The 14,454-nt window shown below is 39.1% G+C and overlaps 1 protein-coding gene across 2 annotated transcripts in view; it reads right to left on the bottom strand.

The window, feature by feature from the left end:
- MAPK11 (mitogen-activated protein kinase 11) overlaps positions 1 to 14,454 on the bottom strand; it is a 33,497-nt gene continuing 19,043 nt past the window's right edge. For both annotated transcript variants that reach the window (XM_056341178.1, XM_056341179.1), the window contains exons 7-12: positions 11,988 to 12,102; positions 11,799 to 11,870; positions 9,085 to 9,164; positions 5,456 to 5,534; positions 3,922 to 4,095; positions 1 to 675 (exon numbers count right to left, since the gene is read on the bottom strand). In XM_056341178.1, the coding sequence (XP_056197153.1) occupies positions 602 to 675; positions 3,922 to 4,095; positions 5,456 to 5,534; positions 9,085 to 9,164; positions 11,799 to 11,870; positions 11,988 to 12,102 (594 nt within the window). In that variant the 3' untranslated portion in view covers positions 1 to 601. The remainder of the gene's footprint in view (positions 676 to 3,921; positions 4,096 to 5,455; positions 5,535 to 9,084; positions 9,165 to 11,798; positions 11,871 to 11,987; positions 12,103 to 14,454) is intronic.

The raw sequence follows: 14,454 nt of genomic DNA on the forward strand, positions 1-14,454 counted from the left end.
TGGCAACAGAAGACAAAGATTTATTTTTACTGACTTTCATCTGGTGTTAAAATCGCTTGAGAGACATCCAGTAAATTTGTAAGACCATCACAGATATGACTACATATGCATATTCTGTCTATCTCACTACCATGCCCTCTCTTCATAAAGGCACTAACTATAAATAATTCAAAAATGGACAGATAAAATGCTAGAAAAAAAATGGACTGCTTGTATGGACTTCTATGTTTATGTTTGTATACATTCATGCTTTAAATGTACAATTTTAAAATTAATTTTAAAAGTCACTTTTATTTTGGTAATACAACCGATAAAATGAAACATGCAGAACACACAGCTTGACAGAACTCAGTGCATAATTTTGTCAGAATGAAGCAGTTCTTTATCACCCTTTGTGAGTTGGGTATACATTCATATTACAAGGCAAAAACCACCCCCACCCAAAACAGACAACATCTGGCTTCTGTATAATGCCTCTGCTTTTCCACATCTTCTCCAACATCTTTGGATAGTAAGATCTACATCTGACCACAGGTTAAATTGTATGGTTATATTTTAACAGTCTTCTTAGTGCAGCAAGGCAAGAGAGAGCTGCCTGTATTCACTGTTCTATCTCCAGACTATCCATTTTTAAGTCGGGGGGTTTAAAGCTAATCACTTCTTCATAGGTAAGTTCTGTAGAGAGGGTGTAAGGCAGAAAGAAGAATTAGGTGATATTCTCTTCAAAAGACAAATATTCCAGACAAACCAGTTCTATGGGTGCATGCAACTTGTAGTTTCTATTTCCAGCCTTTTTAGAGTCCCGATCCAAAACCAGACTGAATTCACTAGGAATCTTTCTGTTAACCTCAGATTACAAATTAGACTCCCAAATACTGTTATTGTACAACATGTCTGCCCCCTTCAGCTAATTACTAAAACACACAGGCCCTGAAATGGAAACGTCAATTATGCTGTCAGATGACCTGCCAAAATGATGTAATAAAAGACAAAATGCAATGGAAAATGGAACCTTTAAAAGCACCCAAACAGGTTTTAAAATGTAGACTTCTAATTGTGGAGCATATTCATCATCTCGCAGTCAACTGCCTGCCACAGAAATCCTTTGCAATTCTGTGCTATTGCCTTGGGATCTAGGTTTTGGGTTTTTTTTTTTAATGTTTTATTGTTAACTAATTTAACTTTAAGGTCCTTTGAAAAAATGTTCTTTTCTTAGAAGGCCGTAACAGTTCTATTTTCGTCAAGAAAGGCTTAGCTAGAAACATGGATTCCCTGCTATTTTACCTTGCTTTAGGAATAGCCCCTATAGGAATAGTATCTTTTCATGCCGACAGTCATGTCCTGTTTTGTGCCTTGCACAGTAATAGAACACATCGTCAGTGGCTACCTCCTATGTACTTTCTCAAGTCAGATATTGCATTTTAAGGACCAGATCCTGCTCACACATAAATACCTGGCTAACAATGCATTACTTCAGGTTCTGTTTTCCAAACAGTGATGTTTAAATCATATCAAACTTGTGCTGCCTATTAGCTTGTTTATTAAACAGACCTGCGACAGCTGCTACACCTGCATATGGACCTAGCACTCCTCTAAAAAGTATGTAAAAATCTTTGGGCTGAACCTTGCTTGTGCTCTGGTTGTGTTATGCTGTAGCATGGTATACAGTGACCTGCATGCCAGCTTCGGTGAAAGATTTCTCTGAAAGAAATTATGTGTGCAGAACCTCTGAGGCAGAAGGATTCGTTAGGTGGCTCTTTCAGTGATTGACCTGTGGCTATTAAGTAGCATCCTGACTGAAGTCAGAGGAAGCCAGCATCCTCACAAATTGGACACCTGGAACTGTATTAGAAATTATTCCTGCTGGCTGTGCATCGTATGTTTATGATGCTTTTTACCTGGTTCTTGTGACACCTACTCAGCAGAGAGTACAGGTGTTACGCTGAGATATGTGCAACTGGAGCAACAGCTAAGGAGAGAGAGTGCATAGCATTCAACTCTGAATAGCATAATCTTGGCCTTTAAAATTTTGAAATATTTTCTAACTGATTAAACGTGTCACAAAGAAATCAATGAGCTTGGGCTGCAAGCCTCAGCAGTGTGCAATGGAGGCCAAGGAAACAAGTGCATAATATGTAAGACAAAGTGTCTGAAATCTCATTTCACTTTGCTGCCCAGTTGCTCTTGGGATCAAGCGCCACTTATTTTTAATTTGAAAAATCTAAATTTTTTTCCTCTGAGAAAAAGAGGAGAAATATGCCATTGACATCTTGAGAAACGGAGTCAATATTTCATCAACAATTAAAAAATTTTATGCAAATGGTCACCTTTCATGTCATCTTATTTACATGTGGCACATACTGTACTAGAACATAAAATGTTTAAGCCCCAAGACAAAAATACCGCCAGGAGGAAGAGCTGCACGTCCTGCACCAGTTTTGAGATTTTTGTCTCAGGCCTTTTTTTCCCCCTGTATAAAGAAGGAATTTGACTTGTAGTCCCAGCAAGGACAGTGATGTAGAAAAATATTGTACTGTCTTTCCTAAAGAATTCACCTCCACATCCTCATTTCTGTTCAGAAAGCGTTAAGCCAAGATTGTTCCTGAAATAATTTCAACGGAGTTTCATCACAAACAGAAATGAGCTTCGTAACTCGGAAATTGTTAAATTTTCCTGTTAAAGACTCAGTCAACTGAAAAAGTAGCAGAAAACAAATCATCCACTCCTAAGTACAGCAACAAATTGAACAGGCCTCTCAATAAACAAGATGTATGGGCAGTGCTGTATGCTGCCAGGTTTTGCACAGGACAGCACGTGTAAGGAGTGAGCGACACCAGTCAATCCTCCTTGCTTATATCGATGCAGTAGGCTTCTAGAAAACCCTTTTCAGCGCTCTAGCAGGTTGCTTTATTGTAGAGAGACCTGTGACCCTGCTCCTATCTTTCTTTAAGATGTATTTGCTGTAGACAGTCTGCTCATCCCCCCTGTAATGCCCAGAATAAAACATGGCGCAAGTGGAAGGGCATGAGTAAGACATGGGAGGTCAGTGTTTTTCATCATAAATCTACCCACTAAGCTAATAAATTTTTATCAAACCTTTCTGGAGTAAAAGTTACAGAAGATAGACATAGAAACAGAAGAACATTTACTTTATAGAATACGTATTTCATCTTAAGCCAAGGAAGGGATTTTGTTAATAAACAGGAACAATTAGTTTTCTAAAACATTACCCTCAAAATGTCTAGTAAGGAATTTTGAGCATAATATGTCCTCACTAGACAATGATGAAATTGGACTGCACTCTTCAGTGTACTTGCAAACTTAATGTTTAGCCACCTTACGTCCGTGATACTGTAGTGCAATATGGTTATGATGCAAGCATAGAATTAACTAACAAAAACTCCGTTGTTGCAGTATTTCTCAAGGATGGGTTTTGGGACATCACTCCCAAGTAAAATCACCAACTCCCATCTCAAACAGGAAGACACACCATAGCATGGTTTATCTATTAATTCCAATTACTTGGCTATCTAAAGAATTGTTAACAAAATAACACATATATGTGGAAAATATTCATTTCTCATTCTGAACAAAGCTAGAGCAGAATCCTAAATAGTGTCACTTTCCCTAGGACAGTTATTTCAGTGGAGGGTCTGACCTAGAAGACTAAAAGCTAGACAGAACGTGTGGTTACCTGGTAACTAGCATCAGCTTGCTATAGGGAATCTAGTGAGGAGATGATAGAATGGGGGAAGGGAGCAAAATCCAGAGAAGAAACAAGCGTTTCCACCTCTCCGCTCCCACAAGTACACACATGGACTTAAGAGTTCAAACTGCTCTGGCTAGAAACAAAGGAAAACTGTTATTTAGGTAAGGTTTTGTTCTGCTGCATGTATTAACTACTGTGTGCAAATCTGTTACCTTTCCATTCATCTATGGTTCGCTCCTTATTCTCTATTGTCTCATCGTACAGCTCAGCTTCAGGTTCATCATCTGGATCATGATACTGTACAAAGTATGGATGTGCAAGTGCTTCTGAGGCAGTAATTCTTTTATCGCTGTCTAATATAAGCATCTTCTCAAGAAGATCTACAGCTAAGGGAAAAACAGAAATGCAGTTCAAAGCCGGAAGAGACCATCTAGAAATAAAAGAGAAGGCAACTGTTTACACACAATCTACTCTCACTCACCGTAAACACAGTTAACATTATTGGCAAACCCACAAAATTTAAGCAATATAACGAATAAGTTTTGAAGATTTTATACTGTGAATACAATTTTCAGAGCTGAAGGAAGCTTGTGGTTTGCTTGCGGTATGCACAAAAGTTCATTATAGTCAGACATCCAAGGCCTGACTTCATTCTGAAAAGACCTCTGTGTGCTTAGAAGTTAAATATTCTGTGTTGAGCATCATCTGCTTAACTTGGTCCCAATCAGTGCAAACTTAAGTAACTTAAAATGTGAATGTGAGATTACACTTTTAATTAGCTGCAACAATGAAATCATCAGATGAAAACCCCAAAGTAACTTTACAGAATCCAGCATAAAGAAAGTATGTTTGAAGTTGACAGTTGCAGAGTATTAGAAATGAGAGAGATCTGTAAGGCTAAAATTGATTTTATATGGAATGTTTATCACAACTGTTTAAAAGACTAGATAAAAATTATTTTTAGTGCTTTCATATGAGCACTATCATTAATTTGCCTCTGTGATTTTTACACTGTTTGCACTTCATGCAAATAAATCCCATTTTTTATAAGAAAGCATTCACAGCTACTTGTATTTGTAAAAAATAAAGTTGTCTTTTAATACACAGAATGAATTAAAAACATTTTAACTCATAGTACTGCCCTATATACAATGTTTTAATGTGTGCTTGATGGAGCTGACCAGGCAGAGTAAGATGACTGATGACTCAAACATCTCCTTTGCCATGTCACAAGGAATGGTTCACAAAACCATCTCTTTTGCACAGGCAGAACCAATTGGTTAGACATAAAAACAACAGTGCTGGATCAGACCAAAGGTCTAGCCTGGTATCCTGTGTCCAACAATGGCTAATATATTCCTAGGAAATAATACTCAAAAGGGTCATTCAAACAAACAGCTATACTTCCTGGTATATTCTTCTGCTTGCCAGCAATTTACAGCTCATGGCCTTCCTGAGCCAGAAGTGATGCCTCTAGTCTAGACCATGTGACATTTTTATTTACTCCTGCTATATATAGCCGACTTTTGCTTTTCATCCACAGACCATTTTCCTTTAGGAGGTTCCTGTAATCTCCATCAGAAACAAAAGACACAGACATCATGGAGGGATAAGTCTCAGGATGAAAGGTTAAGCAATGCTCTTCTCACTGGTCTGATCATTATTATCTGGGATTATCTAGCAAAGGAAGACTTGAGTTCCTAAGTTAGTAAAAAGATGTAATCTTTATCAGTCTGACTTTCTTACCTAATGGATTGGCACCACGAAATACTGCTTTCAAATCCTGTTGAGGCATATGTGGAAGAGATTCAATGTATTTTCTTGCCTAGGAATAAATCAATATACATACCACATGCACAGAGGTTAAATTTTGCCCAACAGTAAACGTATCAACTCTAAAAGTAGTATTTTATATGTTTCTTATACATGGGAAAAGGTTTCCCATGTATAAATAAAACGACAATGTACAACTTTGTTTTAAACAGTCACTCCTGTATATCGCACAATAAGGAAGAGAGTTTTAAACAGGCATATTTTCCTCTAAGGATTATGTGTTAGCACTTGCATTTTCACCTGTGCTTACTGGTTCATTGCAGTATATTCCCAGGGAACACACACATGTAATGTTCAACCAGAAACTGCAATCTAAATTGTCTTTCAGTTACTCTCAGTGAAGTCTGAGTCCTTCCCTCCTCTCTGCTGTCAAACAGCAGCTTCACTAACCAAAGTACAAATCCTGATACTCCCAGGGCGCAGATCGTCTGATGTTTAATATAATTTATAGCCTGCCTTGTCACTGTGGCTGTGAAAACCTCAGCTAGGAAAAGCCTATCCACATATTGGACCCACAAATGCCAGCATGGAACCTGCCATTACATAAGCGATGGATTTCTGGGCTGAGGTAGATAGGTTGGCAAGAGAGGAGGTTGAATGCTAAGGGCTGGGATCAGACAGAACAGGGAATTCGGAAATGGAGCAGTTAAAGAAGAGGCAAATGGCTGTCCCCAAATCCATAAAAGAACCCAGGTGGTCTTCAAACAAACCTTAATTCCTTTAAAACATGTTTGTGTTACAGGGCTGTCTCCCTGCATGCTTAGCAACCCTGTAAGACTATCTGCAGGAGGCTAACTAAGCATCCTTGGCCTACTGAAGACAACAAAGGAAATAAAGTTTTTCATACCAAGCAGCTCCATGACTTCAAGTGAGATAGCAGACTGAGAACTATTGAACTATCTTCCGGACTATCATGAAGCAACTATAAAATACTGTGACATATCATCTGTGCGATCCTACAACCACACTTGGGAAACAGATCCTGTTCCCTACACTGTTCTGTCTGCCGTCATGTTAATTTCTGCCGCTACGATGAACTGATATAAAAATATTTTAAGTCACTATATAGCACAGTCTCTTTTCAAACTGTGTTCTAATTTAACAAGGCAGACAGATTTTTTTTTCTGTTTCTTGTAAGATGCAAGCATATTCTAGCAAAACTCTAGACTACCTACCATTAGTGACACATTTCAGTGTCTTATTAAAATAAGCAAGCCTTCAAGCAATATTTCCCAACCTGTTAAAACTAGGTTAGTATTTTCCTTTTTTATTATGGGGGCAGATAGCAAGGTTTTCTAAAACTTTTTAGGAGCTGTAGCCAGTCATGCAGAGAACAATGTTTACAGATGAGTCAAACACCTATTTTATGCTGCTGCCTTTATGAACTTTAGGAAACACCTGCTAGAAGGTCAGGGTGTGCAGATCCTATCAGAGTTAAGTCTTCCAGGGCATCAGTTTATACACATGTATGAACAGGAGAGCAAAAGAGAACTGTCACACATTCTTGCATGGAATCTACAGACTAGGGTAGAAACAAGAGGTGAATTTATCTTATGACAAACATCTGTGGATTTGTGGATTATTTGTTTCTTTATGGACATCAATTAACATTGCTAATCCAAACGTGACTGAACAAGACACGGTCAAAATTCTCTCCAGCCTTGCCCAGAAGTCCTTTGAAAACAGACGTATCAAAGTATACTTAACCAACCTGTTCCCTCTGCTTACATATTCACCACAGAAACCCAACCAACAGAATCCAGTCATTTATTCTGCAAATAATGAAATGCAATCACCATTTAAAAGCATATTAACATGAAAAACTGGCACAACAGCTCACTAACGTGTGCTGAAACATCCCATGAGGTTAATCTTTTGGTTTCCAATTCTTTAATCCTCCACTTATAACTGAAAATAGGCTTATCATTTCAGAAAACCTCTGAATGTGCTGTTAGAGCAATGGAAAAAAACTTGTCCAGGACTGCAAGCTACGTTAAGAAATATCTAAACAATAAGGCCAAACTACTAGGTAAAGAAGAACTAGAATGAAGGAACAGAATAGACACTCCCTTGCAAGAGGCAAGTACCTCCAAGCAAGGTACATACCTCCTTTAACATTGCTCCTCTAACTAGGCAGCAGCAGCACAGAGGTGACCTAGCAGCACTGCCATTCATTAACTTGGTTTTTGTGTTCTCCGTATGATCTAAAGGTATAATTAACCCCAGTGAACCAGTTCCAGGATTCTTGTAGCTCACTGAGCTATGCTCCAAAACACAAGAAATTAAAGACAAAAGCAGATACTATCTCCAGTAAATATTTAAGGTGCCTAATCTCATAATCAAAAAGCTCACAAACTGCCTAGTTGTGGGTAAATCATACATTTGCATACACTACTTTGAATGTGTTACTGCAAAAACCCACAGGATCTTAATAACACATAAAAGCTATACAAGGACCTACGCCTAGGACGGCACAGTCTGAGATTTGCTGGTTGATCCAAGCCCTGGCACAAGGATGGATCCTCCTCCTCCTGCACTGGCCATTCCCAGGTGCTGGGTACCCACAAACTCAGTGCTGTGCACTGACCTGTGTTGATGAGGTTTTGTTATGCTTGGACCTGCCAGAAATACAGTGTTGTTCCAGCTCTCCTACTGCTTTTGCTTACTTAACCCACAAGCGTATCCATTAGTAAGTTCAAACAAAACCTACTGACATACACACAAGCTGAAAAGTAGCCATTAGTATTAGTCTGAGGCATATACAGAAAAGGTTTAAGAAAACATCTTCAGCTCAGGAGGCCTCTGTGTGCTGTTGTTTATCTGACCTTTTACACTGTGCTCATCAGCTGCCTTTATCAATCAATATCACATCTCATTCCACAGCTGGATATCGATGGTTATTGCTTAAAGTAAATCCTTTAAGTGTAGCTCGAGCAGAGAAACAAAGTGGAAATTGTTCATTTACTAGATTATTATTTTAAAGAAGTCATACAGAGAGCTAAAAGTTACACTTAACTACAGATATTACCATCAAAGTGGACCTCACACAAACATTCAGACAGATTAATAAATACAAATTTCAAATTAGGGATCCAAATCAGAGCATTCATGCAGAACACATGATTTAATTCTGATATCTCTGTTTAGATCCTTTACAACAACGGAAAGCATAAAAATTACAGAGACATCAGATTTTATAGCAACAATATAGTGCTCTGAGCTGAGCACCAGTGTGAATTTTTTTTTATTGTAAGTATAGCAGCAAAATAAAAGATCATCAGGACGAATTACAAAGCTCCCATCAAAAACTGAGTACATAAGAACATAAGAACAAGTACCAAAATTAATCCAGCTGACAGTCAAAGCATTTGGATACTTCTAAAAGGAGGTTTTTTTGAATAGTAGCATTCCAGCAGCAAAAAACAGAGATCACTATGAAGTGTTTGCTCATTCCCAGATCAGAGTATCTGTGTAACACAACCACGACAATTAGAGCAAAGAATGACAGAAAGTCAGTTAACTGGACGAAGCTGTGAACTCACATGTTCTGATGATATCTTCTTCAGAAGCTCAGAACTGGGTGTGCCCACAACTTCCATTATTCTCTTTAGTTGATCGATATCTGCATTATTTCAGGGAAATAAACAGCACATGGTCCTTCTGGATTTAAACAAGTAATGAGCTTTCACGCAGATAGTCAAGATGTTTAGAACTCTTCAGCAAGACAACTCCATTGTAGTTCATAGGATACTCATTCATGTCTGGTTAGGCCTAGTCCTGGAGCATTAAATTCTCCATGGTACAATATGAATCTGTCAGGTTTGCCTGTACGTGAGAAAACAGCATGCAAAATAGTGCTTCCTGTCCCAGTTCCCAATTTCACATATTCTTAAACAATTTTAAAAGCACATTTATGTTTCAGTGATCTGAGGGCTTTCTGAAGAACAGTCTAATATGATACAGAACGGCAGAGCTCAGAGGTTGTGATCAGCAGCTCAGGGACCAGCTGGAGGCCTGGAGATGGTGTTCCCCAGGGGTCAGTGCTGGGTCCAGTCCTGCCCAACCTTTCCCTCGGTGCCCTGGATGAGGGGACAGAGGCACCCTCAGCAGTTTGCTGGTGATACAGAACCGGGAGGAGCGGCTGATCCCCCAGGAGGCCGCGCTGCCATTCAGCCAGGCCTGGACAGGCCGGAGAGCTGGGTGAGAGGGACCTGATGGAGTTCAACAAAGGCCCGTGTGGGGTCCTGCACCTGTAACCCCAGCACCAGCACGGGCCAGGGGTGACCTGCTGGGGGGCAGCTCTGCAGGGAAGGGACTGGGAGTGCTGGTGGGCGGCCAGTTGCCCATGGGCCAGCGGTGTGCCCTGGTGGCCAGGAAGGCCAGTGGGATCCTGGGGGCATTAGGAGGATCATGGCCAGCAGGTGGAGGGAGGTGATCCTGCCCCTCTGCCCTGCCCTGGTGAGGCCACATCTGGAGCGCTGTGTCCAGTGCTGGGCTCCCCAGTTCAAGGGAGACAGGGAACTACTGGAGAGGGCCCAGCGGAGGCTACAGGGATGGTGGGGGGACTGGAGCATCTCCCCTGTGAGGGAAGGCTGAGGGAGCTGGGCCTGTGTAGCCTGGGGAAGAGACGGCTGAGGGGGGATCTTGTCAATGCCTACAAATATCCTTAAGGGAGAGCGTCAGGAGGATGGGGCCAGGCTCTTTTCAGTGCTGCCCAGTGACAGGACAAGGGGCAACGGGCACAAACTGCAACACAAGTAGTTCCACCTGAATGTGAGGAAAAAGTTCTTTACTTTGAGGGTGGCAGAGCACTGGGACAGGCTGCCAGAGAGGCTGTGGAGTCTCCTTCTCTGGAGACATTCAAAGCCCACCTGGACGTGTCCCTGTGCAACCTGCTCTGGGTGAAGATGGGGAGTGAACCAGCTGATCTCCAGCGGTCCCTTCCAACCCCGACCGTTCTGTGATCCTGTGAGTACATAGGGCTAGATTGCTAATCTGACGGCTGGTAAATAGAAAGTTCTCATTTGGTAGCTTTAAAAATCTGTTTTATATCAGTCTCAAGATTAAAAACTTTGAAAATATTTATTTTTCATTGTCATGTACGATCTGTGAAGTATACTTCATTTTCCCTAGAGACTCAAGGTTATTTTAAAACTTTATTTAAATTGATGTAATCATATAATTGTGGAAAATATTTTATAACAGCAAAAATTGTCTCAAGTCTTGAAAACTATAGCTATTCATTTTTCCAAATAATACATATCATGTAATCAGTCTGAAGCACAGTCACCATCCAGACGATGAACATCTGGACAATGCCTGTGGTTACAATAGAGCCCAACGACACTGAGCACAAAGAAAAGGTCAGCAGGGAGACTTGGTGTCTCAGCTCTCCTGCACAGTTTTTCAGGCAATTCTAATGTCATGTTGTTTTGCACCTGGCAACAGCTTAGTTTTAGCAGAAGTGTTTGCTTTTTGAGGGGTTTCAGAGTAGCGAGAAAAGTCAATATTCAGTACAGAAGAATGTGCCTTTGTTTCTCATATTAAAAGCTTTCCTCCTCCGATGCAGTTCTTTCCTTACTCCTCATTATGTGTTTTTCTTCAGCTTTCTTTTATTATTTTACTGCTCTCCTCAGCAACGGCTCTTTTGTTTTTTTCCTCCTGCCAGCACAGGAAACGCCAGTGGAAATCCCTGACGCTCCAGCAGGGACCACAGCACAGCACTGAGGAAAAAAAGAGGGTTTTGTTGCTCCTGTAGCATTTCTGGAACTGCTGGTTTTTTTAATAACAGGACACAATGTGCCTATTAACTCACTTATTATTTAAAAGTTAATTTGTTTGCACTTTGGGGACTTCCAGTCTAAAAGCAGTTCTATTTTTTAAAATTATATTAGTTAATCATAAACTTTTGCCTTTACTCAGCTTCAGTTTTAAATTATGTTATTTCAGTAAGACACACACATGGAAGAAATCTGCTCTGTTGTAACTAGGCTATTATTTAAATTCAGATAAACAACAAAGAACAAATGTCACTTATTTTGTTTAGGAACATCTGTTACTGGCTTTTTTTTCCTACCAGTGGGTCCTTCATTCAGCTCTCATATACACTAAACTGAAAGATTAGCAAAAATTTGTTTACTGTTTTAAAAGCTTGTTACCTCAAAACCATTTCCATAGAAACACTGAGATCGTTAGAACAAAAGGAAGAATTAGAGACATTTTTATATCTGCATTTTAAGTTTTATCTTAAGGATACAATCATTTCCTGGAAATAGGGCCTTCCCTTTCAACAGCTCTGCCATGATGCATCCAACCGACCAGATGTCAACTGCCAAAAGATGGAGACAGAAATGTGTGTGATGAATTGAAAAGATTCTTAAACAGAGTTTCTTCTTGGTTTATCACTATATCCAGCTGTAGCAAAATGCAAGTCCTCACAGTTTACCTGTTTGATTGTAGTGCATCCAGTTTAACATAATTTCTGGAGCTCTGTACCATCTTGTTGCAACATATCCGGTCATTTCATCATCAGTTTGTCGAGCTAAACCAAAGTCTAAAATCTACAGAATTAAAATAAAATAAAATAAATAATAATTTTTAAAAATCCCTTTTCACTTTTGTTATAGGTACTGATTTTCCACATTGCTTATTTCTGAGTTTATCCATAGTCCCTCACTACTGATGGATAAAACAGCAACACTGCAGATGAGCTCATCTGCTCTTCCTGCTGTATCACAGCACCCTACAGGTCTGCATAAAGGTGCTTCCACTGCGATGAGCCTGGCCCTTTGTCCTCTAAAGGCAAACTTTACTTTTTGCCTCAAGTTTAATAAACTCACATTTATTTGCTAAAAATAAGCATTGCTGCTATAAAAAAATGAAACAATATCAACGGGGAATGTTTGTGTAAAATGCCAATGGTAAGTGCCACTGGCCATTTAAACAGCTAAAGACCACGAGCTGATCAAAAATCTGCAGAATTTCTGTTGTCTCCCTCTCATGTCTGTCTAAGCATTTAACCCAAATCACACAACATTCTGATGCCACTAGGAGAGAAACATATATCCTGTGTAACAGGTAGATTTAAACCATATACTACCTGTTTTCAGTGGAACTCTTCCACAGAAACAACAGAGGAGCTCTGTTTAGGTACACATATTACTCATAGGCTTGATAGAAAGAGAGAGCATGTAGAGGGGAATGTTTTGCTAAGTTTACATTGACGGGAAGTTATTTAAATTAGATTTCTCCTGTTCATTTCTTTGCTTTCTATTTTTTGATTTGTCTGTGTCCCACTAATGATGGAGATAAAAGGTATCCCTAACTCTGAGACTGTTGTGAAAGGGTACCATCTGAGCCTCAGTGCTGTTCGTGAAGTCAGTCATCGGAGCTAGTCAGCATCTCTTCAAATAGAAATATGAACTAAGATCAGTGGCAACCTCCTGTGATGAGACCCAGGATTATTTATTAAGCTGATAGCTAATCCTTTTCATTAGGAGTAAAGAAATTTTAAGAGTATAATCCAATTTAAAGATATAAAAAGCCTAAAGAAAAATATTAAGATATAAGTAACATGTTAATATCTTTACTTCTAATATATTTCAGAAGTATTATGTATTTCTTAAATAAGCAAAAATAAAAGCATGAGGCAAACAAGGCATGAATAATGGCATGAAACTCTAGCACTAATGCCCTTACTTTTATAAGGGTTTCAGCAGTATTTTTCTTTAATAGCTGATCCCTTCTATCAAATGTGTATGCACACACACACACACACGTTTTCCTTCTTTTTGCTTCTATTTCCTTTTTGTTTGTACTTGGAAATATCCACTAGTTTGTTCTATCTGAAAATAACTTGGTAACAGAGGAAGTAAAGCTATAAATATAAACAAAGCAAAGAACAGCATAACAAATGCTAAGCAGGGATGTGCACAGATACCACATAGTAGAAAAAAAGATTAAAAGTCTCCTTTACTTACAGTACAAAAATACAGCACACATTTTAGAGTGCACGATCAGACCCAGATGACCCATAAAATTTCACAGATGCTGAACATACATGCATGAAAACGTTAGAGGGATAATCATGAAGCTTGCTGAGCATCTGCAAGTGTCACTAAACCAAACAGGAACTACAGTTTCTTACCACAGATCTGGATTAGCGCGAGAACCTAACTGCATTGCTCTTATTCACTATTGTGATTTTTTGCTGATCTTGGAAGTATTTGGAATCTTTTCTTAAATCCCTCGCAGCTGGAATAAAGTGATTACATCAGTCTCAGTCACAGGGAGAACGATGTTTCTGGCTGTCATGGAGAAATGCTAAACTTCTCATTCTTAGGCTTAAAGGCTTAGAAAGATAGAAGACATCTCCATGCTTATTTTGTAATATCGCATCACACAGATACACAAAAGATACATATTTATATAGATGTGTACATTAAAATAGCATTTGAGAAGTGTGGATTACTGGGTTCTTTTTGGAGGGGTTTGGGTTTGATGGGTTTATTGTGTGGTGGTTTTTTTTTTAGTGCCTATAACTGGTGATACTGATATTAAAATCATTATATAATTTAGCTTGTAAATTCTATAGATATAAAAAATGTTAAGTTGTTACAAGGCTTCATCTAAACATGGCAGATGCAGATACATATCACAGGTCAAACTTTCAAGACATACTCAGTTAAGTACTCACTCATGGGCCAAATTATTAGCCTATGTACCATCTGCAAGGAACTAGGGATGAACATCTGGCAAAGATACTTGTGTTCATACTAAATTAACATTTGGGAGAAAACAGATATTCATGGAAATGTGTTTTCTATACCAGGAGAGCAACAGTAGCAAGCAGTTGAAATTAATGGAATCAGAAATAAAAACCAGAACCTAATATTTTCTCAGAAAACTGTCAT

The sequence above is a fragment of the Falco biarmicus genome, chromosome 5 (genome assembly GCF_023638135.1).
Source record: "Falco biarmicus isolate bFalBia1 chromosome 5, bFalBia1.pri, whole genome shotgun sequence".
In the NCBI taxonomy this organism is placed as follows: domain Eukaryota; kingdom Metazoa; phylum Chordata; class Aves; order Falconiformes; family Falconidae; genus Falco; species Falco biarmicus.